Raw genomic sequence first — 27,922 nt, forward strand, 5'->3', positions numbered from 1 at the left:
TTTTCAAAGGGTTAGGAGAAATCTCTCTCTCCCCCCACCCCATTATTTACCTAATGGGAGTAGGGGTCTGAGGCATGCTGTGTATATTATTTAGCATCATGTTCCTTCAGTTAATTTCTGCCACTCCTCGTTTGGGTCTCCATGTCTCTCAGGCAGCCAGAAAATTGTGGCATAAGATGTTTCAAGGCTCTCAGTAGGGCGTTTGGTGGATGACCGAGGTCACAAGGGCTGTTAACACCATGCTGGGCCCTGATGTGGTGATGGATTCGAAAAGGATGGGCAGGTCAGCAGAGAATCAGGCCAGGAACTTGGAAGTGGATGCTGGAAAGAGATCGGTTTTGTTGAGGTTGCCTCCCCTTCCTGCCTGCCTGGGTCAGTCTCTTCCATTGGGATGCCTGGAAGACTCTGCTGACTGCTCATATCTGAGTGCCCACCAAAGGGATCCAGGCTCTCATGTTGCCTTCTTCTGCCCTCGGCTTTAGTGCAGGACTTGGGTGCCTGGAGGGCCAAGAGGAGCCTCCTGACTCAGCACTCACCTCATCACAGGTGGAGGTGAGGCCTGGTGCTGGGAAGCCATCTTCAGCCGCCTCCCCTTTCCTCCCAAAAGGCAGATAGAACAGATGGTGGGTGGGAGGGATGCCCAGGTGAGGGTTCAAGCAGGGAGGGGATTGAAGATTGGGGAGGGGGAGGGAGAGAGATGGTGGGGGAGTGATGAGGTTTGTTATCTAGGATGCCAGGTGAGTTAGGAACCAACCACATTTGTAGAGTGGTCTCCTGTAGAAAGGCTCTTTAGCTATAATCTAGACTGATCACTTGCTGCCCCAAAGATTATTTTTCAAAAAGGCAACTGGACTTATTTGGTTTTTTTTCTTTGAAAACATTTCACTTCTCACCCAAGAAGCTTATTCAGTTCTGGCTGAATTGTGACAAGAGAAAGTCAGAACTGAAGAAGCTCCTTGGATGAGAAGTGAAACTTTTTCAAAGAAAAAAACCAAGTAAGTCCAGTTGCCTCTTGGAAAAGAATCTTTGGGTGAACTCCTGGATGATGGAGAATCTCCCTAGACCAATGTTTCTCAACCTTAACACCTTTAACATATGGCTGGTTAGGGAATTCTGGAAGTTGAAGTCCACCTATCTTGAAGTTGGGAAATACTGCCACCGACTTACGCATTACATACATACTGTAAGGAGCCAAAAGCAAAATACAACCAGTAGAATCACCAAGTGGTCTGATTTTGCTCAGATGAGATGACCTCCCAAGCCACAAAGGACCAGCCTCAAATGATCATACTCTGAGGCACATCATGGGAAGACCCAGCTCTCTGGAGAAGTTGAGAATGCTGGGAAAGGTGAGAAGAAAGAGGAGAAGACTATCTCTGGCAAGGTGGGTGGATGTGATTACAGTGGTGATGGGTTCATTGTTGGAAGACCTGAAGAACCAGACCGGAGGCAGATCATCCAAGAGAAAATCTACCCCAGTGGTCACTAGGTGTCCATGTGCATTGGATGGTGCTTCATCAGTCAGTCAACTCCCTGGAGAAGTCAAGAATCTTGCAAAGGTGGAAGGAAAGAGAAGAGGACGGTGAGAACCATAGTGGTGGCGGTAGGAGGCTCCGCCCAGACGTCATCAAAAACTATTTTAAATGATTTTAAAACTAAACAAGGTTGAATAAAGATTATTTTTAAAAAAACAATCTGCACATGCACAGAAGGGCCATGTGCTGGCAAAGTGTGCGCGCGTGCCCATGCACTACCAATAGTGAACCGGTAGTGCCTGGATTTGAAACCCACTACTGGTCCATGGGGATGCTGCAACAGTCAAAAATGCTAGAACCGAGATACTTGCTAATAGATTAATGCCAGTGATGAATCAAATAATTCATAATGATCAGTCAGGATTTATTAAGGGTAGGCAGATGAGATATAATGTGAGGCAAATTGTACATTTACTTGAATATTTGGAACGAAACAACCAAGTCTCAGCGGCACTCTTTTTTTTGGATGCTGAAAAAGCCTTTGACAGATTGGATTGGCAGTTTTTGTTTAAAGTAATAGAAAAAATGCAATTTGGGGATTATTTTATCCATGCAATTAAAGCAATATATCAGAAGCAAACAGCACAAATAATAGTAAATGGTGGGTTAACAGAAACCTTTAAAATTGAGAAAGGGACGAGACAGGGATGTCCCCTGTCCCCATTACTTTTTATTTTAACTTTAGAAATTCTTCTAAAGTTAAAATACGTGGTTCTGATCGAATAAAGGGAATTAGAGTTAAATATCAAGATTACAGATTAAGAGCTTTTGCAGATGACTTGGTTGTTACTGTATCTCAACCAATATACTCAGCTACTGGTTTAAAAGATATAATTGGTCAGTATGGCAAAGTATCTGGATTTAAGGTGAATCAGCAAAAGACAAAGATGATAACTAAAAATATGAATATACAACAAAAAGAAGAGTTAGAAAGAACTATGGGTTTTGAAATCGTTAAAAAGGTTAAATATTTAGGAATATATATTACAGCTTCAAATGTCAAATTATACAAAAATAATTATGAGGTATTGTGGCAGAAGGTATGGAAAGAAATGGAGAATTGGAAGAAGTTACAACTATCCTTGCTGGGAAGAATAGCGGCTATAAAAATGAATGTTTTGCCCAGGTTTCTATTTTTGTTTCAAATGATACCGGTACTAAAGAATGATATCAAATTACAGGAATGGCAAAAGGGGGTTAATAACTTTGTATGGATGGGCAAAAAACCAAGAATAAAATTAAAAATAATGCAGGACACAAGGGAAAGGGGGGGTCTTTTTTTTTTTTAATTCAAAAAGTTTTACAAAATTTTTCCCCCCCTTTCCCCCCTCCTCCCCCCTCCCTTCGCAACCCCCCTCCCCCCCCCGACTTCCCGGAACGAGCACAAGGTATAGTTAAAAATAAAACAAACATATGCTAAAAAATTTTCGTCCCAACTTAATTATACCCCTACAATCATCAATTCCTAACTTCCCCCCAAAGCAATCAAAAATAATACATCATAATCATTCAAAAACAGTCTGATAACTCTTAGTCTGATATCTACGTTGAATATAGTCAATCCATTCTTTCCATTCCTTTAAGTATCTTTCTTTTAATGTCTTTCAAAAGGCTGATATCTTCGCCATCTCAGCCAAATTGGCAACTTTCAATATCCATTCTTCTATTGTTGGTACTTCTTTTTTCTTCCAATATTGTCCTATTAGTAATCTTGCTGCAGTTATTAGATTTAAAATCAATTTAGTCTCAATTACTGTACAATCCGTAATAATTCCCAACAAGAAAAATTGCGGCAGGAACTTTATCTTCTTTTTCAGAACATTTTGTAAAATCCACCAAATTTTTATCCAAAAGGCCTTTATGTCCTTACAAGTCCACCAAATGTGAAAATATGTAGCGTCATCACAATTACATCTCCAACATTTTGCTTGCATTTCTGGATACATACACGATAATTTTTAGGATCTAGATGCCATCTATAAAACATTTTATAAAAATTTTCCTCAGATTCTGTGCTCGTGAATTTAACATTTCTAACCCAAATTTTTCCCACGTTTCCAATAATATTGGCTCCTGAAAATTTTGTGCCCACTTTATCATACAGTCCTTTACCAAGTCCCTTTCAGAATCTATTTCAAGTAACACATTATACAATCTCTTTATATGCTCCTGAGACTGATTTCTAATTTGCTTTACCAAATTTCCTCGTTCTGCTCTATACCAATTTTCTGATCTCCTTCCATCTAGCACGTAGTTGCTCATATTGAAACCAAGTATAATTTTTCCTTCCTCTTAATACTTGCAGAGATTTTAACTGCAAATTACCTCTTTCAGTATACAAAAGATCTTTATATGTAATCATTTCCTGCTTCTGTTCTATGTTTATATTTTCTACTGTATGTCTAGGACATGCCCATATAGGAACCTTATAATTTAGTTTATAAGAGTATTTTTTCCAAACACGCAGAAGGGCATTTCTTAGCACATGATTTTTAAAGGCCTTATCCACTTTTTTGTTATAAATTAAATATGCATGCCATCCATATAACAAATCATAACCTTCTATATTCAAAATTCTGTCCTCTGTTAAATTAAACCAATCACTTATTGCAGAGAGAGCAGCTGCTTCATAATATAATTTAAAATTAGGCATTTTAAACCTCCCTTTCCGAGAATCTTGAATTATTTTCATTTTAACCCTAGCTTTTTTACCTTCCCATATAAATTTGTTAATTCCCTTCTGCCATTCCTCAAGATTCTTATCTTTCTTAATTATTGGTATCATCTGAAAGAGGAATAAAAATCTAGGTAAAACATTCATTTTAATAGCAGCAATTCTCCCCAGCAAAGATAATTGCAATTTTTTCCAAACAATCAACTCCTTCTGAACTTTTTGCCATAAAACCTCATAGTTATTCTTATACAATTTCACATTTGACGACGTAATATAAACCCCTAAGTACTTAACCTTCTTTACAATTTCAAATCCTGTTACTTCCTCTAGTTTTTCTTTCTGTTGTCTGGCCATATTTTTATTATCACTTTTGTCTTTTCTGATTTACCTTAAACCCTGAGACATTCCATATTGATCAATTATTTCCAACAAAGATTTACTAGAATTTATAGGGTTTGTTAAAGTAATCACCAAATCATCTGCAAAAGCTCTTAACTTATATTCATATTGTCTAACTCTAATTCCTCTATCTCCTTTACTTCTCGTATTTTATCCAATAATGGTTCTAGAGTTAAAATAAACAATAATGGTGATAAAGGACATCCCTGTCTTGTTCCTTCGCAATCTTAAAAGGTTCTGTTAAGCTACCATTGATTATAATCTGTGCTGTTTGCTCTCCATAAATTGCCCTAATTATTCTTAAAAACCATCTCCAAATTGCATCTTTTCTATTAATTTAAATAAAAATCCCAATGCAATCGATCAAAAGCTTTCTCTGCATCGAGAAAATAAATGCTGCTGGAATAAAATTTTCTTTTCTAAGTACTCCAGTAAATTAACAATCTGCCTAACATTATTCCTCATCTGTCTCCCTTTTATAAATCCAGATTGATCATTATGAATTCTTCGCTGCAGAATCAACATTAATCTATTAGCTATTATTTTAACAAAATCTTATAATCATTATTTAAAAGTGAGATTGGCCTATAATTCCCAGGTTTAGAACAATCCTGTTCCTCTTTGGTATCAATGAAATAAAAGAGGTTCTCCATGAGGGGAATTCTCCTAGTTGTATCTGATTAAATAATTCCTTAAGTGGACCTAACATCTCATCCTGTAAATTCCTATAATAACTAACTGTGAGCCCATCCGTACCAGGAGTTTTCCTCATTTTTAATTGTTTAATTACCAAAATAATTTCTTCCGAGGTTATAGGCCGATTCAGTTCATCCGTTTGTTCTAAAGTTAAATTTTAACCTTATATTCCTTCAAATAATTATCAATATCCCTATTCAATATATTATCTTTAAGATATAAATTTGTATAATATTCTAAAAAAGCTTTTTTAATTTTATCCTGTTGATATCTCTCTTTACCTTTATATTCTATTTTTTTATAGTATGTTGTTTTGTCTTTTCCTTAAAGTGTATGCTAACCACCTACCAGGTCTATTTGCGTTACAAAAGTATTATGTTTGGCATATTGTATATTTGTTGCCACCTGATCAGCCATTATCATATTAAATTGATTCTGTAGTAACTTTATTGCATCTTTAAGTTTTTGATCATGTGGATTATGTATTAATAATTGTTGTTTCTTATAAATTTCCTCTTCTAAATACCTACGCTGTCTTTGTTGCTTATTTCTCTGTCTATTATTAAGATATATTAATACACCTCTCATAAAAGCTTTACTGGAGTCCCAAACCATTTCTATCGATGTTTCATTATTCAAATTATAATCAAAAAATTCTTTCATCTGCTTTTTACATTGATTTACATTATCCTGATATCTAAACAAATTTTCATTTAATCTCCAAGTTCTTCTACCCTCTTTTCCATATTGCAATTCCATCCAAACAGGACTATGATCAGACAAACATCTTGGAATTATCTTAGTTTTCCTCACCCTACAAATCAAATCATTAGAAATTAAAATAAAATCAATACGTGAGAAGGATTGATGCCTATCAGAGAAAAAGTATAGTCTCTTTCCTCCAAATTCCAGTCTCCATACTTCTCATAACTCAAAATCTTCTATCATATCAAAAAAGGATTTAGGCAGCTTTGCATGTGCAGGTATCTTCTTGGAAGAAATTCTCTTGTCCTTTCGTGTATCTATTACTCCATTCCAATCTCCCAATATAATGCACGATTTATAATCCCATAGATTCAACTTATCATATAACATTCTATAAAATTTTTCTTGTTGCTGATTGGGTGCATATATACCAAGCAAGAGAGTCCTTTTTGTTTCTATTGTAAGTTCAATAGCAATATATCTTCCGTGAATATCTGCCTCTATTAACTTGGCTGGTATATCTTTTCTCAAATAAACCACTATGCCATGTTTTTTCTCCAAAGCTGAAGCAACAAAATGTTTACCTAACTTTGAGTTTATTAGGTACTTTTGATCTGATAATTTAATATGCGTTTCTTGTAAGCAAATAACATCATTTTAAAATTGTTTCAAATAATGAAATATTTTTCTTCTCTTCTGAGCTGAGTTCAAACCATTGACATTCCAAGTCAAGATTTTATTTGCCATTACTGGGCTGCTGAAGCCTTTGAGCAATCAACTGAAGATCGTCCTCCGTATCTTGGCCGTGCTCCTCCACCGCTTCTGTAGCAGAATCCTGAACTTTACTTTGAGTTTGTTGCTCCTTTTCTTTACGCTTAAGGGCTCCCCTCGTCAGTCTTTGTTCTTGTGGTTGTTCCTCTGATGGTAACATCACTGGAATCACCTCAGCTTCCACACCCATTTGAGTCTCTTGAATTCTTTTTTCTATTATTTCTATTTCAAATTTCAGCACTGTAGAAAGAAAATCTTTGGCCTTAAGCACTGTGTCAATACGATATCTCCTTCCTTGATAATACACTGTCAAACCAACTGGAACCTCCCATCTAAATTGAATCTGGTATTTCTTAAGTTCTTGTGTGAAAAATGTAAAGTCCTTTCTATCCCTTAACATCTTGGGAGGAATCTCTTTCAAAACCTTCAACTCCTGTTCCCCTATTTTCAAGTTTTTCTGAAAAGCAACTTGCAAAATTTGATTCCTCACTGTTCTTTTCAAAAAATAAACCACAATGTCTCTAGGAAGTTTCTTTTGCCTAGCAATCCAAGAATTAACTCTATAAATTTTGTCAATTTGATAAGCAACCTCTTGTGGATCAAGTTCAATAAATTCAGCCAGAGCTTCTGATAAATTTTTTAAATCTTCCCTTTCTCCTCATTCAAACCCTAATTCTCAGAGCTCCTTCCATCATTCTATACTGCATCACCACCACTTGATCTTCATTTTATCCAATTTGATTTGCATTCCCCCATTCTATTTTCTATTTGTTGATTTGACTGAACAATTTCTTGCACCTCCTCCTCCACCACCTCCAGTCTTTTGCCAAACCTTGAAAAGCCATCAAGATATCTTCTCTTATTTTTTATTATTCTCTTTATTTCTTCTCTTATTTTCTCATTATTATCCATAATCTCCTTAAACCTTTCTTCAGACACTTTCCTTGCTCTTTAATCAGATCTTCTAAAGCTGGTTCAGAACCCTTCTGCCCCCAGTCTTAGGTGGTTTAGTAGCCATTTCAGTTTTAAAATTCACAAAATATAAGTCTAGAAACTTCTTTTCCCCTTTAAGTATAGGAGAGCTCAGTTCACTTCATTAAAATCCACATAACATTTCTTATCTTCTTAGTTGCACAGACTGTTTGAAATTCCATTCGTCACTTTCACTCCCGTTCAGGCGCCATCTTTAAGAGTCAATTAAAACAAAGGAAAAAAAGTTTCTCTTTTTTAAAAGGTAGAAGTCAGGAAATCAAAAATACTTGCAATCCAATAATTGTCCGCTGGCACTCATTCCGTCTGCTTAAAGAGATCCATAAAGATAAGACAATTAGCAGAGATGGACACTTTCTTCTTTTCCTGCTTTTGCAGGCACGCACTGAAGTCGGAGGGCAGGAATATTTATGGGACCCGTCGACCCTTCAAGGCTCTGCTTAATTAAAACAAAGCCTCTGGGGAGGTCTACCAACATTTCCTGCTGCTCTTATCTTTCCCCTTTCATCCAGGGAAAAAGATTAAAGCCGGCTTTTCCTGGCTTTTACGATGTTCAGTGCGGAGCCCCTTTAATTAGGGGCTCAGCGAAGAGGTGGAGCCACCCGGAAGTCCTGGGAAAGGGGGGGTCTTAAAATGCCTAATTTAAAATTGTATTATGAAGCAGTTGTCTTATCATTAATTACTGATTGGATTAATTTAACTGAGGAAAGAGTTTTGAATATAGAAGGTTATGGTTTGTTATATGGGTGGCATGCCTATTTATTATATGATAAGAAAGTAGATAAAATATTTAAAAATAATATAATTAGAAATGCATTATTGAGGGTCTGGAGGAAATATCAATATATACACAAGAAAAATATATTTTAGAATGGAAAATATGGATTGATTATATTCAAAATAAGTATCAGATAAAAAAATATCAAATAGCCTATGAGTAAATTTAGGAAATATTTTGTATTAGATATATTTCTGAAGGAGAGGGGAATTGAGAGTGTGATTAAGTGTGGAGAGACTAGAGATTATAATTTAGGAATTATTTTGGATTATGATTGTTAGTTTTGATACCCTGCATTTTGTTCTGGGAAGTCGGGGTGGGGGTAAGGGGAGGGAACTGGGGGGTTGAGGGTAGAGATGGAGTGATGGTTAATGTACAGGGATTATTGAAGAATTAATGTAGGGTCGGGTCTGCCCAGTTACCATTTTAGAACGGTGGGGAGGGAGAAAAGAGAGAGTAGGAGGTAGGAAAGAGGAGAAGAGGAAGGAAGAGGGGTAGAAGAGGGAGAAGGAGTGGAGGGTGGAGGGAGGAGAGGATGTAGATAAGAGAAGGAGAGGAAGGTTTGGAAAGAAGGCAGAAGAAGGTAGAAGAGGGAAGAGAGTTAAAAAGGGGGGTGGTGACTGGGCAAGCCCGACTAATTGTATATAATTGTACATTGGATGAATTATTTGATATGATTGTAAAAATAAAACTTTTTTATAAAAATAAAATAAAATAAAAGGCTCTGATGATCCCAACTGAGCCGCACAATCATCAGAGGCTTTTTTTTTACTTTTAAAAGCACTTTTTTGGCCGAAAGCATTTTAAAATGCTTTTAAAAGTAAAAAAAAACCACCTCTGATGATCGTGCGGCTCAGCTGGGCATGGGGGGGTGGGGTGCAGGGATTTTTGTTACCGGTTCTCCAAACCACCCGCCACCATCGCTACTGGATCGGGCAATCCGGTCCAAACCGGGAGCATTTCACTTCTGCCTTAAAGGTTTCAAAAGCCCCTGTAATTTTCCTATCTTTACAGCCTGGAGATACCGAGCCTTGATGCTATTACGAAGTCTATCCATGGCCAAGGACAAAGTTGGAACTTGGGGAAAGTTTTCACATAGGCAGCATCTCCTGATCAACATTGCATGCTCCTGCTGGGCAGATGGTATTTCCTCTGGAGGGGCCAAGGAGTGGGCAGAACCCGGGGCAGGAGGCCCCAGGGAGATCTGCTGGCAGTCCTGGTTCTCTTGGTCGCTCCAGGGGAGCAAATGAAGTTCCACTGTGGCAGGAGATGGACTCTTCGGCCTCTGCTGCTGCCTGGCTGAGTTCTGGGGGCGGGGGCGGTGGGGCGGGGAGGAAGGTTTTATCTAAAGAGACTTCTTCAGTTCTTGAGCTGGGCTCAGTGGTGGCATCCTGATGACCAAGCCCTCTTCTGCCTTAGCCCTGGGGCTGCCAGTGGTGCTGTCCGTCCAGGTTCAGTTTGGGTTCAGTTAAAGAGAGCAGATGAGCATTACCTGCAGGTACATCATCTGGGAGGGGATGCATTTTGTAAATATATTCCATGCTTCACGATGGCACAGTGAAAGGGCCAGTGGTTAATAGAATAGAATAGAATAGAATTTTTATTGGCCTAAGTGTTTATAGTCCATCTTCCAGATGAAGCTTCAGGCAGCGTTCCCTCCTAGCTTTCCCCACAGCCACCACCCTGTGCAGGAGGTGGGTGAGAGGCAGTGACCGGCCCCACATCATCCAGGAAACTCCAGTCACTGGGGAGGTAGGGAAACAAACTCCTACCTGTCTCCTACCTTCACCATGAAACCAGACTGGCGCTCAGTTTCTTCTTGTTATTTTGAAGGAAAACCAGTCATTACCCAAAGGGGAGGAAAGGCTATCTCGAAGCGGACAGTTTAAAAATCAAGGTAGAGGGGCCAGAGGAAAGGAGAACCAGAATGCCTTAAGCCACCAGGGCCTCTGAGGTTGCACTGCACGTTTTCCAGACGCTTTGAGTTGATGGAGACCTGAAGTTTGTGAGTCAGGTTGAGCCAAATTGTGAAGCCGAGCGACAACACAGAGAAATCCAATCAATCCAATCCTTTATTTGCTTATGCATAGTAGACAGATCGCTGGAAAAATTCATTATGTTTGAAAAAATGAGCTGTAAAAGGAAACCAGGCTGCCAAAGAACACAGTGCCTGGACACCATCAAAGCTGACACCAACCACAACATAGAACAAGACTGGAAGATGTGGAGAGACTTGGCCCAGAGAACCACCAACAGTTGGACTCGGCTGAATGGGGAGCAAGAGCAAGAGCACTTAGACTTACGGTATATGCCGCTTCACAGGGCTTTCCAGCCCTCTTTAAGCAGTTTTACAGAGTCAGCCTCTTGTCCCCAACCATCTGGGTCCTCCTTTGACCAACCTCGGAAGGATGGAAGGCTGAGTCAACCTGGAGCCTGGTGAGATTCAAACTACCAAACTGCTGGCAGCCATCAGTCAGAAGAATTAGCCTGCAATAATGCACTCTAACCACTGTGCCACCCCCACCATCAGTAGACAGAATCTTTCCAGACTGAGGTATAAACTCCTAACCTACCAGATATATCCTGAGAGAGGGAGACTATGTTGTGGCTACTGTGAACCTCTTCTCCCTTCTTCCTTCCTTCCTTCTCTTCCCTTCCCTTCCCTTCCCTTCCCTTCCCCTTCCTTCCTTCCTTCCTTCCTTCCTTCCTTCCTTCCTTCCTTCCTTCCTTCCTTCCTTCCTCTCAGAACTGTGCATCTGGATCTTTCTCTGGGAAAACTCTGTGCTGCCAATGCTTCCCCTCACTGCTCATGAGTCTCACGAAGTATAATATAATATACTATTAAATATATTATATAATAGTATAATATAATATACTCTTAAAATATATTGGTCACTTGTGGAATGTTATGTAGAATCCCTTGTTTCCATGGTTCAAGCCACACATGTAATCAGTGCCCTTTATTGTGTGATTATTGCTTTCGGACACATCCCATATACCAAAGGTATGTACCATTTGTTTCTGTATCCAATAAAAAGGCTTAACTTTCTCCCTCATAAATGTGTTTTGCTTTGCCTGAATTACTGGGCGATTCATATTTCCCAATGGGCGGCTGCTGCTTCTTCTTCTTCTTGTGTCATGTTCATCATCAGACATTGGCGATCATGTTGGCAGAGAAGCCCATTTGCAAAGGGAAAAGTCTCTCTCTCAAATTCAGAGATTGTGTTCTTATTAGCTCTGCAACCACTTGGCCAAATGATTAAGTCAGAAAAGAATAAAAGATCCAGAACTGGAAAAACTTGCAGGGATGTGTTGTTTGTTTGCTTGAGATTGGGGGGGGGGGAGGATTTTTTTGTGTGTGTTCCCAAAAGTCCCGGAGTTTTAACTTTCTACATGGAGAATACTTGGGTGCAAGAACAGGATGCTTGAATACCAAATTCTTCTAATTTCTGTTTGGTGGATCAAACCTATGAACAAGTTCATGAAGGATGCTGGTTAGTTAGAGAAAGAACAGCAAAGAAGATGAATGTTGGGTTAATTTTCTGTTTTGCTGGCAGCATTTCAGGAGGGAAGGAGATCTCCAACCCCAGCAAGAACTTGTTCCGCCATCAGCTATGTGGTGTCTGTGCAAGAACCCCCCCCCAGGAAGATTTTGAAATGAAGCAGCTCTACAATAGATCGGCTTGCAACCACACCCTCCTGGAGCCCCTCGTTTTCTTCCTGTCTGGGATTCCTGGCCTGGAACAAGCTCACCCCTGGATCTCCATCCCCTTCTGCTCCATGTTTGTCATCTCCCTTCTGGGCAACGGCACCCTCCTCTATGTGATCAAGACAGACCTGAGTCTCCACAAACCCATGTTCTTCTTTCTCTCCATGCTGTCCTCCATTGATCTGGTGTTGTCCCTCACCACCATGCCCAAAACCCTGGGCATCTTCTGGTTCAACGCCGGGGAGATTGGGTTGGTTGGCTGCCTGGTGCAGATGTTTTTCCTCCACTCCTTTTCCATCATGGAGTCTGCAGTGCTCTTGGCCATGTCCTTTGACCGCTACATGGCCATTTGTTACCCCCTGAGGTACCACAGCATCCTGACTCATTCACTGGTGGCCAAAGCGGGGCTGGTAGCTTTGATGAGAGCGGTTGCCCTGACGCTGCCCCTGCCCTTCCTGCTCCGGAGACTGTCCTACGGCCACTCCTTCATCATTGCCCACTGCTACTGTGAGCACATGGCCGTGGTGAGGCTGGCCTGTTCCAACACCCGCTTCAATAATATCTACGGGATCTTCGTAGCTCTCCTGATTGTTGGCTTTGACTTGGGCTTCATCGTGCTCTCCTATGCCAAGATCCTCCGAGCTGTCTTGAGCTTGGCTACCAAGGAGGAACAGCTCAAAGCCTTTGGCACCTGCCTGTCTCATGTCTGCGCCATCTTGGTCTTCTACGTTCCTGTGGTGCTCTCCTCCGTCATACAGAGGTTTGGCCACCATGTTCCCCCCTACATCCACATTCTCTTGACTAACTTCTACCTGCTCTTCCCGCCAATGATGAACCCCATTATCTATGGGGTGAAGACAAAGCAGATCCGAGAGAAAGCAACAAGGCAACCTTGTGAAGGAACTACCTATTCACAAGCTATATGTTTGTATCTATATGCAAGATATAAATCCGGATACTATCTTCTCTACATCTTCATATTCATAAGGCAGAGCATCTGGTAGGCAGCCTCCATCTTCCCTACCTTGTAGGACTTATGAGAATCCCAGGCCTTGCTCTCACCATCACTGCAACTGGCCAAAGCTTCCTCTACTGGGACTTGTTTGGTTGCCTCATCCATTTCCCCTCTGAGCCTGGCTCTCAGATCTGCCTCAACTTGGGCTTCTAAGTAAAAACGATCCTTCACTCCCTTTGTTGAGAAAGGTATAGTTTACTAGAAGTCACGTGAATTACAGTAATGTAAAGCCAGAACTGAGAGTTTGTGCCAGGCTTTTGCCAGTTAACTTTCATCCCTTGGCCCCTTCCCATTGTTTGCCTCTCATAGTCCCATCAAATTTAAGAGATGTTTTGGAAACAGTCACTCTACATGTTGGCATTCTTCTCCCAGGGAAATGACCTTGAAGACTTTGTTGGTTCTCACAGAGAAGTCCTCTCATAGTTAAGTTTCACTCCCCCCACCCAGGCCCTCGCCCTCCCTTCCAGCTTCCTCCCAGAGTTCAAGGCAGGCTGGCAGGAAGGTGGCAGTTCTGACATTGGCCCCAGGGCCAATAAGAGGCAGAAAGAAAATGGGAGGGGAGGGGAGGGACCTTCAGGCAGTCCCTGGCTCTGTTGCTATTAGCTGGGTCTTGCTAAGCAGGAGTTCTAGGTCTGGCCCTACACAAACAAAGAGTCCAATTCTCTCTCCCGTTTATTCTGATCTTGAGAAAGATAGATCATACCATTAAGCTGCAGGAATCTACCCAGACTTCTTGCCTTCCACTGGAAATGACCAGATAAGGATTCATGGATCTTGGGGGAAGTCAAACATGCTTCTTGGGGCTGTGCAAAGACTCCAAGCTAGGCCCTCACTTGACGCCTCCTTCCAGCCTAGCTGGCAGTTTCCTGACATCAGCTGCCCATTGGCCCTGTTTAGGGTGACCTGTTCCTTATGGGGTAAGAAGGTCTCCCAGAATATCTGTTGGGGTATTGTGAAGATTATTCAGGCTATCCGATGGATAGCTTTGCTCAGATCCACTTTACTGTGGACTCTGATACAACAGGGCAGGCTGAGGTTCTTGGATGTATAGTCTGGTGGTGTGATCTGGGATGAGTTGTCCAATCTCTTCTTAAAAACCTCCAGAGATGGAGCACCCACAACTTCTGGGGGCAACCTGTTCCATTGATTAATTGTCCTACCCTGTCAACTCTGCCTTGGCCTACAATTGTTGTTTCTCAAGCCCATAGCCATCATCACCATCCGCACGTGGCTCTCCTGGGTCTTGGCACCATACAGCATGGGACTGAGCATGGGAGGGACCAGGAAGTAAACATTGGCTATAGACACACACAACAGGAAGGGGCAGCACAGGCTGAGTTGGATCAGCATGAAGAGGGGAGATTGGGGAGGCTTTTCCCAGCCTAGAGGAGAGATGGTGATGCCTTGTTTCCGGAGTCAAGCTACCCTTGCTGCCAGGGAAGGAGCTGCATGGTGGCTTCAGAGGGGATCGGTCAACAAGGGAGGTCAAGGAGAGCATCTAAGCAGGCCGTGAATAACAACAGTTGATTTCACATGGAAATGGTTCATATGGTGAAGTTGAACCGCGGAACCTTTAAGACATTTCTGGATCTCAGGAAGTGAATTAGCTATTTTGCTATCTGGTAAAGTATTTGTGTGAGGAACAGAGGCTCCGGGGATGAGCCCAGGACTGTCAGGCGCAGGAAATCAGGAGACCAGGCAGTTCAAATGAATACAAGTTTTTTAAGAATAATTTTTATTAATTTTCTATCAATTACATTCTTTAGTGCCTAATAAACATCGTGTTGTCTGGATATTTAATTTGCTTAACAAGTCAAATTTCTTACACTCCACCCCTTTTTTCCAACCACTGGTAAAATAAGTTCTAAGTTTGATAATATTCTGTGTCTTCTTTCTGCACAGTCTAATATCTTCTTAATTATCTCTTTATCTTGGGGTGTTTCTTCATTTGTCCAATATTGTGTGAAGAGAATCCTCGCTGCTGTTAAAACATGCAATACTAAATACATACTTTTCCTATCAAATTTTTCTGATATCATCCCTAATAAAAACAGTTCAGGTTTAAAATCTACATGTTTCCCTATCATCTTTTCTAGCCATCTATGTATTTTTGTCGCAAATGTGTTTGTTTTAGCACAAGTCCACCACATATGTGCCTGTCTTTTGATTACATTTCCAACATTTGCTGGGCATATTTTTAAACATTTTAGCTAACCTAGCGGGTGATAATTGCCATCTATAAAACATTTTATATAAATTTTCTTTATAAGAAGAAATGAATATAAGTTTAATGCATAGTGGCACTTTCTACAAGAATCTGAACTACTAACGGTCAAAGCAAATAGTAGGCAGTAGATAAAAGTCAGTGGAATTCTCGGTGGGCTGGGTCACTTGTGGGCTCAAAAGGTCTCCAAACTTATGACACTCTTGACCCTTCCTTCCCTCGGGGTCAGCCTGGTCATCTCCTACAACAGCCTAATCAAACCACTACCTGTTAAGAGGTTGTCTGAATATAGAACAGTAGATGACCTTTCTACCCACAACTATTCCTTCAAACTGTTTTGGGAGAAAGAATTTATTTGCATCCACATTGAACAGAAAGATCTAAACACACAAAGATTGTCAATTTCACACAGCACTACTATGAGTTGGCTTGGACTCTGCCTCGGGCCTAAAATTTCCTACTTTGCAGGCCCATAGCCATCAGCACCCACACACGGATCTCCTTGGTCTTGGCACCATAAACCACGGGGTTGAGCATGGAAGGGACCAGTAAGTAGAAGTTGACCAGGAAGATGTGGACGCTGTGGGGGATGTTATGCCCAAACCAGTGAGAAAGAAAGGAGAAGAGTCCAGGGGTGTGCAGAATGAAGATGACTCCCACGTGGGCCCCACAAGTGCCCAGCGCTTTGTGCCGAGTCTCCAAGGAAGGCAGGTGGAACACGGTTCGTAGGATCAGTCCGTAGGAGACGAAGATGAAGGTCAGGTCTCCACCAGTAACGAGGAGGGACACAATCAGCCCATAGAGGTTGTTGGGAGTGGTGTTCCCACATGCTAGTTTTACTAGAGCCATGTGCTAACAATAAGTATGAGAAATATTTTGGGAGTGACAAAATCTCAACCTCAGCAAAAGTAAAGGAATGGCTAAGACGATTACAAAGGCCCGGATAACAATGGCTGCTCCAGATTTGACCACTGTCTTTGGGGTCATCAGGGTTGTATAGCTGAGTGGGTCACAGATGGCCACATATCGGTCATAGGCCATGGCGGTGAGCGTCCCAGATTCCACAGCAGAGATAGCGTGGACCATGAACATCTGCACCAGGCAGGCAGCGAAAGTGATCTCTTGGGCATTGGCCCAGAAGATGCGCAGCATCTTGGGCAGGATACAGGTGGGCATGGCCATGCTGGTGAGTGCCAGGATGGAGAGGTACATGGGCTGGTGCAGGCTGGATTCTGTCCAGATGACCCAGAGCAGGGTGGCATTGCCCAAGAGACGTTCTCCAGTCCTAGAGGAGGAAGGAGGTGGAAGGGGCATAGACTCTGAGGTTGGTAGCTCCTGGCATAGCAAATCACATTAAGTGAACCAGATGCCTGTCTCTCCAAGCTGCCTGGCTCCTCTTAGTTCTTAAATATTTTGATACAATCTGCTGAACCTAAAAGTTGTCTCACTTCCCACCCCATCAACTGATCTGCAGTTTCTTTGGATAAGAAGGTCTCCTCCTAAGTCATGGGACCTTCTGGTGCTCCTTCTGGTTAGAGAGTCAGTTTCCTGCCTTTGGATGATGAACTGGGTGTTCCCCTTAGAGAAACGGAGAACGTGAGTAATCCCATTCCGTGCTTTGTGGGGGCGAACCTAAGAATAGCCCCCAACATACTTTCCGTAACTCAGTTCCTCCTTAGGAACAATGAGGGGATTTCCTTGCTGCACCCAGCTGAGGCTCCAGTTTTAGAAGAGGGGTTTCCCCTCGCTCCCAGGCCTTGCTATTCCCTTCAGGAGGAGGAAAGAGCCATCCTGACCACGTTGCATTCTCTGGGTGCAAGAGAAGAACTGCAAAGAAAAGGAAAGAGGAACGGAGCAAAGCTCGGAGGCTATAGATGGATTGACATGTCACGAGCTATCAGTGGTCCCACCACCCCTTGTCCCATGGAATGCTCTTGTGTGAGGTTTCAGTCAGCCAATCCACAATTCCTATTCCAGAGCCTTCCATATATTTTTAAAAGATTTTTAAGAAGAGATTTGATAGCCATTTGCTGAAATGGTTTGGGGTCTCTTTCTTGAGTGGGAGGTTGGACTCACGGACCTCCAGGGTCACTTCCAACGCTATTCTTCTGTTTTGTTATTCTGTTATTCTTTCTGTGATCATGTGTATCCATCCCATCAAGCCCAAAGAAAGTCTGAAATGATACAGGATCTCTTGTCACAGGCAGGGGGTTGGACTAGAAGACCTCCAAGGTCCCTTCCAATCCTATTATTTCATCCCTTTTCGTCATGTTGACTTGCCAAGATCAGAAGTCTGCACGTTATGGAATTACTTCAGGGTGAAGAGAAGAATAGAACAGAACAGAACAGAATAATAGAAGAGAAGAGAAGAGAAGAGAATACTAACAGAGTTGGAAAGGACCTTGTAGGTCATCTAGTCCAACCCCTTGTCCAAGCAGACACCATTTCTGACAGATGGCAGTTCAGTCTCTTCTTGAAAACTTCCATTGATGAAGCTCCCACAACTTCTGAAGGCAACTTCTGTTCCATGGGTTGATTGTTCTCACTGTCCTGGTTAACTATGGTTAACTAGATTAACTATAAGGGGTCCCTGGTGATTTCTGAGCTTGGTGATTTTCTTGCAGATGTTTCATCACCCAAACTAGGTAACATCACCAATGCTAGTCTAACTATGGTTAACTATGGTTTCCCAGTCAGGTGTGCACCCACTGGATTCATCTGACATTGTTTGCTAAAGATCTACACACGATGTATTTTAAGGTGGGGCTCTGTACACCTTCATTAAGCAAGCGGTTTAGTTTATAATCAGAGGCAAGCAAGAGCCTCAAACTTAAAAGTGACTTACCTCTACCCTGTGTATGCATTGGTTCCTTTTATCCATTTTAATATTGATTTTATGTCTTAATTTTTAATGTTGGATGCTTTAATGTTCTAATCCTGCAATTGTTTTATTTGTTATTTATGGTATTGCAAGCCAGCCAGAGACATTTAGTGGAGAGCTGGGCAGCAGACAACATTCAAAAATAAATAAACTATCTTCATCCACATACTTTTTACTGGGCTTAAAGAGACAGCATTGAGACTTCACACTCATGCACACCTATATACACACGCCCACTGAACCATTCCAAGCCACAACACAGACACACTGCGAGACTGCTAAGGTCTGGGTGACTGGATCAGCGATGGGCCTCTCAACAACCTCCAAAGAAACACAACACCTGACGCAGAATCTGCTGGGGTATAACGCTCAGGTGCCACCAAGTAGAAAAGGGACCGAATGGACATCCTGTACTGGCCGGGCAAGGCCTCTCCGGGGAGATCTGGCTGCACATAATGCCCAGGTGTACAACGTCTCCACTGGAGCCTCACGGCTTCTTGTAGTAAAATTGCCCCCGCCCTCTAAACCTCTTGCCCCCCGCCCATCCCGTTCCCCCCCTCCAAGTGAGGTTAGCTCCTACTTTCCGCAAGAGCTAGAAGCCCTTGTGGCCCCAACGGAGGCCTTTCATGGTGGGGGTGGCTGATAGATTTTTTAAAAAATAATTTTTATTACATTTTTTCCCTTTATATAACTCTAGTACATATCAGGGGGTGGCTGATAGATTAAGAACAGAACCCATCTACCCTCTTCTCATTGTACTCCCCTCCCTCCCCATCTATTTAGCTAGCTTGATATTCTTAACAGCATTGTATTTATATTATTAGGTTTTGTGCCATTTTATCTTTTATCTAGTTAAGCTGCCCAGAGTTACTGTGTGGTAAGGTGGCTAGCTAATAAATTTTACAAATAAATAAATGAAATGGCGGGTGGGGGTGGAAGAATTGCTTTATGGTTTGGTGCCTCTGGGACGGATTCTCTCTTTAGAGTAACCCTTTTCTTTACTTCGCTGCTGTTGTTGCAAAAGGCAGGGACCACAAACAGAGAAACAAACCAGGATGGCAGCCTGGATGCTTTTTTGCACAGAGCGTTACTCTCAGGCCTGGTATTCAGTTCCCGTGTCTGCTCTGGGTAAAGGGAGAGGAAGCACTTTTCTTTATCACAAGAGAAGCAGCTCAGCCTGGAAGTAGCTCAGAAAAGAGACCTCCCTGATTCCCGGAGCAATGAGGGTGGGAGGAGGAGAGCAGCAGTTCAGTTACTGCAGTGCATCTCAATAGAAGTCGTTTTAGCCTTGCTGGGGGAGGGGGGGGGTTTCCCTGGCCTGGTCAGCCTCAGGGGGTGGGAGAGGAAAGGGGGCGTCCCAATCCCTTCATTGGCTTGGCTGCTGCCAGCTGAAGTTGAGCAACTAGGAGGGTTTGGGTTGAAGGAAGACAGGAAACACAATTTTCCTACAGGAATGGGACAACTTGCCACAGGACAATTCAACAATTCAATTTAATTATTTAAAATGATTAAAAATATATTTTAATTTTTGTCGTTCACATGTCATTCTGCCCCTTCTTTGGCAACCTTTCTTGAATGATTCTATTCCGCCACTTCTTCAATATTAGTGTAAGTCTTGTCCGGCAGCAAGTTGTCCTAGACCAGGGCTTCCCAACCGGGGGTGTGAGATGATATTCCAGGGGTGCGAAAACTTGGATTTAGAAGTTTCAAAAGTATAGTGTATACGTATGTGCATATAATTATTTATTTTGCAAGGGATGCGAGAATCTATCAGAAGCGTTCTAGGGGTGTGGGATATAGAAAAGGTTGGGAACCCCTGTCCTAGAGCGTTTCCTACTGGTTTCCCACTTGAGCAATAGGTGAGCTGAGCTGGCTTCAGCAACGGCCTGGGGTGAGATGAAGGCTGGTCCTTCAAGAGCAGCTGGCAAGGGGAGTCCATGTGCTCATTTTAACCCTTGAGACCATGATTGTCTCGGATCATCTGAACCTAGGATCCACATGGGAAGAGGGCCAAAGCCAATAGGAATAGAGGAGTGCTGCCTTTTCCCCACCCATCCAGCAGTGGGTCTCCACTGCCTTTCTCTACTGATGGAGTCCAACTTGGGGCATCCCTTGACGGTGTAATTTTGCCCTGTATTAGGTGCATCATGCACAGATCTTCACCCATTGCGAAGAAGCAACAGATGGAAACTAAGCAAGGAGAGGGGCAACTAGAACTGGAGGCTTTTAAGAAGAGATTAGGCAGCCAGTTTTCTGGAAGAGTTTGGGGTCTCCTGCTTGGACAGGGGGTTGAACTAGAAGACCCCCAAAGTTACTCCCCGCTCTGTTATTCTTTTCTATTCTTGCTTTTCCCTTCAGGATTTCCATCCATGGATGCCTTCCTAAAGTCTCTCTCAGAAGGGAAGACCTTTTGGTTGAGGAAGCCTTCTGGGGGTGGGGTTGAATGAGCCTTCCCCCAAAAACTGCCCTCTTCCAAAGACCAGCCCACTTCTGGCTTTCTAGAGCCAGGGCACCATCAGGGGGTGGAGCGACCCCTCTGTGAGCTCTCCCCTGGGGGGCTCGGTGGAGCCGGGCCATCTCCAAAGAATGACTGCCCACCAGAGGCCTTGGAGGGTTGGACTAGAAGACCTCCAAGATCCTTCCAGCTCTATTATTCTGTGTTCTATGCTTTATTGGATGTAAGCCTGCCAGTGTTGGTTTTAAGATGGGCAGCTATACCATTGCTATAGACCTCTGGTTTATAGCAATAGTATAGCTATTGTAATATAACTTCAACTTTCAGAATTCCCCAGCCAACTAGATCCCCTTTAAGTCTACAAGTCTTAAAAGTTGGCCCAGTTTGGAGATCCCGGCTATACGCAGTCAGGCTGGCAGGCAGACAAGGAAGTAGGCCTGTGGGGGAACATGTGGAGACCCTTCCCCCCAAAGGCCTCCCCAGCCCTTTCCTCCATGTGCTTATGGGTCTTGTGTGGGTTGCAGAGGTCCAAATAAGCTGCATCTGCCCCACTCAGCATTGCATGGATGGGAAGAGAGGCTTAGAACAGGCTATGCAGCTGCTGCTCAATTGCTCCTCCATTGTGCCCGACCAATGCCGGGGGGGGGGGATTCTTTACCTTGGTGGCCCCCAACCAGCTAAAGCCCAGTTTTTTCCTTTGGCCAGCTTTTCCTGCCACAAAAACTGGTCCCATTTTGTTCAGGTTATACTAATGGACAGATGGAGGGATGAATGGGTCATAAGCCTCTTTACATTGTTTACTTCCAAATATTCAGAAATGAGAATTGGAAAGCAGACAAGCGGCCCTTGTTCGAGAAATTGGATTGTATGGAGGCCAGGTGAGATGATGACATCACCCCCGGGACCTCCACTCTGGAAGGCCTGAAGGGTGGGATTGGGGTAGAACACCAGATTGGAAGGGACCTTGGAGGTCTTCTAGTTCAACTATCTGCTTAGGCAGGAAATCTGATACTATTTCAGATAAATGGTTATTCAATCTCTTCTTACGTAAAGACCTATGCAAGGGTCCTCTTTGTAGACTTTAGTTCAGCATTCAATACCATCATTCCAGGCACTCTTCTAATTAAGCTAAACCAGCTACAGGTACCGGAACAGACTTGTAAGTGGATCATAAGCTTCCTAACAAACAGGAAGCAGCAGGTGAAGCTAAGCAGAATCATATCAGATACCTGCACAATTAGTACAGGGCCCCCCCAAGGCTGTGTGCTCTCCCCACTTCTCTCCTCTCTGTATACGATTGACTGCATCACTAATGATCCATCTGTTAAACTACTGAAGTTCGCAGATGACACAACAGTGATCGGTCTCATTCGAGAAAATGATGAATCCACATACAGATGGAAGGTTGAACAACTAGCCTTGTGGTGCAACTGGAACAATCTGGAACTGAACACACCCAAAACCATAGAAATGGTGGTAGACTTAGGAGAAACCCTCCCAAACTTCCACCTCTTACAATACTAGACAACACAGTATCAACAGTAGAGACTTTCACATTTCTAAGTTCTACCATATCGCAAGATCTAAAATGGATAGCTCACATCAAAAACGTCATCAAAAAAGCACAACAAAAAATTTTCTTTCTGCGCCAACTCAGAAAGCTCAAACTGCCCAAGGAGCTGCTGATAAGGTTCTACAGGGAAATTATTGAGTTTGTCATCTGCACCTCTATAACTGTCTGGTTTGATTCTGCAAGCCAACAACACAGACACAGACTTCAGAGGATAATTAGAACTGCAGAAAAAACAATGGCTACCAACTTGCCTTCCATTGAGGACCTGTATACTGCACGAATCAAGAAGAGGGCCGTGAAAATATTTGCAGATCCCTCGCATCCTGGACATAAACTGTTTCAACTCCTACCCTCAAAACGACGCTATAGAGCACTGAACACCAGAACAACTAGACACAAGAACAGTTTTTTCCCGAAGGCCATCACTCTGCTAAACAAATAATTCCCTCAACACTGTCAGACTAGTTACTATTAATCTTCTCATCGTTCCCATCCCCCATCTCCTTCCACTTATGACTGTATGACTGTAACTTTGTTGCTGGTATCCTTACGATTTATATTGATATTGATTGTTTCATGCTTTTTTGTACCCATTGACTATCAATAAGTGTACCTTATGATTCTTGATGAAGGTATCTTTTCTTTTATGTACACTGAGAGTATATGTACCAAGACAAATTCCTTGTGTGTCCAATCACACTTGGCCAATAAAGAATTCAATTCAATTCAATTCAATTCAATTCAATTCTATTCTATTCTATTCCCGCCAGTGATGGAGCACGCACCACTTCTGGAGGCAAGTTGTTCCACTAGTTAATCATTCTAATCACACACACACACACACGCACACACACACACACCCATGTGTTCTTCCTGGGAGCTGTGAGGTACCTCAGTCCTTAACTATGCTAGACAGGGGAGACTCCCTTCTAACGATGTGAGTGGGGTTTAACTGCAGGAAGGCAGAGCTGAACAGAGGCCAACTGTAAAGAGCAAGTTTATTTGGAGGTGAACATAAAACATTTCTGTGTGGCCTTCACTTTGTTAAGGAGAGCCTCAGTTTAGGAAGTTCTGGAATTCCTGCAGCCTTCAAGGTATTATGCAGTCTAGGAGGAAAATGTCCTTAGAAAAGAGGCAGAGGGTCACTCTTCCAAGCTGCTCCCTGCCAGTCCCTCATGAAGGTCCCTTTTTGACCAACATCTTTTCTTGACCAGCATATCTCAATCCTTCATGATGCATGGATCTCAAGCAAGAGACAGAAGGTTCAGCAGAGGGCAGTGGACCTCTCAGATTTGATACCTTCTGAAGAACTTCTTCTTCATCTCCATCTCCATCATCATCCATGAGAAGCTCGTTTTATAGAGAGGTTGGAGAATTATCCGTTGCTCCCTTGGGGAGATTCTTCTAACGTGATGAGGCCTCCTCTGATAATGTGGAGAGGGATATACCGGCATCCTAGAAGAACCTGTGGAGTCCATGGGTCAGCAAAGGTGCAGAAGAAGGGTTTGTAATGTCCATCCTGGGGTCAGGGTGGCAGGGGAATTTCAGCCTCAGCAGGCAGGTCAAAGATTAGGATGCTGGCCATCGCAACAGGAAGGCAGTTGACTTGGGACCCCATGGACTTCAGATGCGGCCTGTCTCCCTTTGCCACCTCCTGGGATGAAGAAAGCAACTTCCAGCTTGATTTTCTACACCCATCCGGCTTCAGTGAGGCTCCCTGTTCCTGCTGAGCCTCATGTACTTCAAGGCCCGTTTCCGGATGTCTTTAGTCCTAGCCCCATAGACAATGGGGTTGAGCACGGGTGGAACCAGGAGATAGATGTTGCTTGTGATGGCCTGGAGCAGAGGAGACACGTCTTTCCTGTACCGGTGGATGACAGAGAGGCTAATCAAGGGCACGTAGAAAGCCAGGACCATGCAGAGGTGGGCCAGGCAGGTGCCAGAGGCCCGGAGGCGCTGCTCCCAGGAGCTCAGCCCCAGGACGGCCTTCAGGATCAACAGGTAGGAGACAAGGATGAGCAGGAAGTCCAGGCCCATCACCAGGCTGATGGCGATTAGACCGTAGATGATGTTCATGTTCAGGTTGTGTTTGTCACACGCCAGGTTCATCATATCCTGGTGGAGGCAGTAGGAATGCCGGAGGCCCCTGGGGCCGCAGAAGGACAGGCGGTTGAGGAGCAAGGGCAGAGGAAGGAAGAAGGCCACTCCTCTCACCAAAGCCACAATGCCCACTTTGGCCGTCACAGAGTTGGTGAGGATGGTGGCGTACTGGAGCGGGCGGCAGATGGCCACATAGCGATCCACGGCCATGGCCAAGAGGATAGTGGACTCCATGCCCGAGAGGGAGTGGATGAAGAACATCTGGAGAAGGCAGGTCCTGTAGGCGATCTCCTTGGCATCCAACCAAAAGAGAGAAAGGACCCTGGGCATCGTGCAGGAGGCCAGGGCCAAGTCGACCCCTGCCAGCATGCCCAGGAAGAAGTACATGGGTGTGTGGAGGGCCGGCTCGGCTTTAATGACCAGAACCACGATGGAGTTGCCCACCAGGGCCACCACGTACATGGCACACAGGGGGAATGCCAGCCAGAAGTGGGCAGCTTCCAGGCCAGGCAAGCCCCTCAAGATGAAGGAGGAGGGGCTGCCCAGGCTTTGGTTCCTGAAGGGCATTGCCGGGGTGGCATCTGGAGGCCCGGTGCTCAAGTCTGCGGAAAGGAAAGAAGGCAGAGTTGGTAACCTCAAGGAGACAGGGTGCTTCTTCTCACTCCCCCCAAAAGAGAGTGCCCATCCCTGCAGAGGACCCCAGTGGAGGGGCCCAGGCCCCGTGGCTCTTGGGCTGAGGGACATCAGCAGCAAGGGGGCCAGGAAGAGGGAGGCAAGGCCCTGCCCGGGGCCAAGAGAGACGCCTGGGTAATCTATTGATCAGCTAAGCCGTGGTTTGAATTGCTAAGCCACCATTGCTTCCCCATGGACTTCCCTTCTCAGAAGGTCACAAAGGGGGATCACGTGAGCCTTGGACATTGCGACCGTCATAGATGTGAGTCGATTGCCAAGCCTCTGAATTTTGATCTTGTGACCGTGGGGATGCTGCAATGGTCATAAGCGTGAAAAATGATCGCACTTTTTTCACTGCCGTTGGAACAGTCCTTAAATGAACTGTTGTAAGTGGAGGACTACCTGTATTCTAAGTGTTGTGGTGGTGGTGGAGGGGCTGGATGGAGGGTTAAAGAGACCCCCGTTTGGTTTCTCCCTCAGCCACGGAAACTCTCGGGGTCATCCTCTCGCAGCACAACCTTCCCCGCAGGGTTGTCGTTGCAAGAAAAAGTGGGGAAGGAAGGAAGAACTGGGTGCCCTGCCTGGAACTCTCTGAGGAACGGAGGGATTTAGGAATTCTCAGTATGCCGATGAGGTGGGTGTGGGAAGAGCCACATCAGCCCCTCCCCCACCGACACGGAGAGTTGTGCGGTTCCAGCCTCAGTTTGCCTTCCGTTGTCAAACAGCGGCAGGGAAGGGAGTTGCAAGCAAGCAGCGATGGAGGCAAACGTGCAGCAAAAGGAAATGCAGCTGCAGAATGATGGCAGCCTTCCAATAACTGAGGGACTGACCCCAAAAAGAAGGGGGGGGGGCCACCTATTCTTCAAAGCCCCTGAAGGCAGGAGAAGAAGCAACGGATGGCAACTCATCAAGGAGAGAAGCAACCTGGAACTAAGGAGGGATTTCCTGACAGGGAGGACGATTAACCGGTAAAATGACTTGTCTGCAGAGTTGTGGGAGCTCCATCACGGGAGGTTTTCAAGAAGAGCCTGGTCTAGGGTCTCCTGCCTGAGTAGGGGGTTGAACTAGATGGCCTCTAAGGTTCCTTCCTACTCTGTGATTTCATTAAATGCAGAATCACATGAAATTTAAAAAGCAGCTTTGTGATCACACCTTACACCGTCCCCGAAACAAAGTCCCACAGCCGGGGCTGAAGGGGCTTCGGAGGAGCCAAGGGGGCCCTTCTTAGCCTCCAGCCCTGTGCTGGGCTAACAGGCCTCAGTGGGGCTTCCGCATTTCTTAAGAACAGGCAACAAAGGCCCATGTTAGTGACCAAAGTTTTTGGGGCTGCCCAAGTCAGCCAGCGAGTCCCAGACAGCCCCCCCCAGCTCCACCTCCATTCCAGACGGGGTCCAAGGTTACAGTGACCTTCCCGAAGTCTGTGCCCCCCCCCCCCGGGACAACCCTTCCAGGGATTCCAGTGCAGGATCTGGTTGATGATCTCAGGAGATGGAGCCAAAGACATCTGGAGGCACCTGAATTTGGGGAGGCCACTCATTTTAAAACTGTTTTAAAAGCAGGGATGAAGGCCACAGCTGGTCCTTCCTGCACAACTTTGAATTAAAGCAACAAAGATGATTAAGGGACTAATCATATAAAGAATGGTTGCTGGAATCGGGTATGTCTAGTTTAATGAAAAGGATTAGGGGTGACATTATAATATTTCTTTTTAACTTCTTTTTAATGTTTATATATTGAATTTTTACTTGGCTGTACACCGCCCTGAGTCCTCCGGGAGAAGGGCGATATAAAAATCGAAATAAATAAATAAATAAATAAATAGCAGTATTTGAGGGCCTCTCCCAAAAAGAGGGGGGTCCACCTAATTCTCCAAAGCCCCTGAAGGCTGGACAAGAAGCAGTGGATGGCGACTAACCCAGGAGAGAAGCAACCTCTGAGAACTAAGGAGAAATTTCCTACCAGTGAGGACAATTAACCAGAAGAACGGAAGTTGCCTTCCAGAAGTTGTGGGTGCACCATCACTGGAGGCTTTCAAGAAGAGATTGGCCAGCCATTTGTTGAAATGGTGCAGGGTCTCCTGCCTGAGCAGGGGGTTGGATTAGAAGGCCTCCAAGGTCCCTTCCAACTCTTGTTATTCTGTAAAATCAATCTTTCCTCTCTCTCTCTCTCTCTCTCTCTCTCTCTCTCTCTCACACACACACACACACACACACACACACACACACACACACACACAGATACCACTCCAGCAAACATGCAGAACTGAAACTTTTGTTAAATATGTGCAGCTTACCTTGCGAGATCATTTCCCCCGTCTCTCCTTGTGCACCGTCCCTCCCGTGTGTCCTTCCTTCCTTCCTTGGTGCCTTTAACACACATCCTCCATGAAGGCCCTCTGAGCCTCCAAGTCCAGCTTCACAAGCCCCTCGGCTCCCCTGGGAAGACCCCCATCCTGACCCCACTCAGCTCTTCTCCCTGAGGACGACCCTTCCCAGCTCCCCTGCAAGAGGCACTTTGCGTCTCTGGAGAAGCCGAGGGGGCTTTCTGCCAGCTGTGAACCAGGCAAGGATGCCTGGATGGAGCCTTCTCAGGCTCAGCCCCCCCTCGGGACCGATTTGTCACTGCTGGGAAGGTCCCACCCAGAAGGGCAGGGCCCAGCAAAGGAGAAGCAGGGATCTGATCTGGGATTCTCAGTCCGCCTCAAGAGGAGCAAACCTCTCAGAAACACGAGCTACCGTTTCCCAA

At 44.2% G+C, this 27,922-nt stretch overlaps 2 protein-coding genes and 1 pseudogene across 2 annotated transcripts; 1 reads left to right on the forward strand and 2 right to left on the reverse strand.

Moving 5' to 3' along the window:
- The first annotated feature begins 239 nt into the window (after positions 1-239).
- LOC131199337 (olfactory receptor 52K1-like) lies at positions 240-14,323 on the forward strand. The gene is made up of 4 exons (XM_058185016.1): positions 240-372; positions 483-552; positions 12,106-13,139; positions 14,157-14,323. Exons 1-4 carry the CDS (start codon positions 240-242, stop codon positions 14,321-14,323), a joined length of 1,404 nt encoding a protein of 467 aa, XP_058040999.1.
- A 784-nt stretch (positions 14,324-15,107) lies between these two features.
- On the reverse strand, positions 15,108-18,840 carry LOC131199483 (olfactory receptor 52D1-like; annotated as a pseudogene).
- A 3,855-nt stretch (positions 18,841-22,695) lies between these two features.
- LOC131199474 (olfactory receptor 51E2-like) lies at positions 22,696-27,916 on the reverse strand. The gene is made up of 2 exons (XM_058185271.1): positions 27,471-27,916; positions 22,696-25,107 (listed from the first exon to the last, which is right to left on the reverse strand). The coding sequence occupies exons 1-2, from the start codon at positions 27,481-27,483 to the stop codon at positions 24,110-24,112; spliced, it is 1,011 nt and encodes a 336-aa protein (XP_058041254.1). The 5' UTR covers positions 27,484-27,916; the 3' UTR covers positions 22,696-24,109.
- Between the last annotated feature and the right edge of the window lie 6 nt (positions 27,917-27,922).

The sequence above is a fragment of the Ahaetulla prasina genome, chromosome 5, assembly GCF_028640845.1.
Source record: "Ahaetulla prasina isolate Xishuangbanna chromosome 5, ASM2864084v1, whole genome shotgun sequence".
Taxonomy (NCBI): domain Eukaryota; kingdom Metazoa; phylum Chordata; class Lepidosauria; order Squamata; family Colubridae; genus Ahaetulla; species Ahaetulla prasina.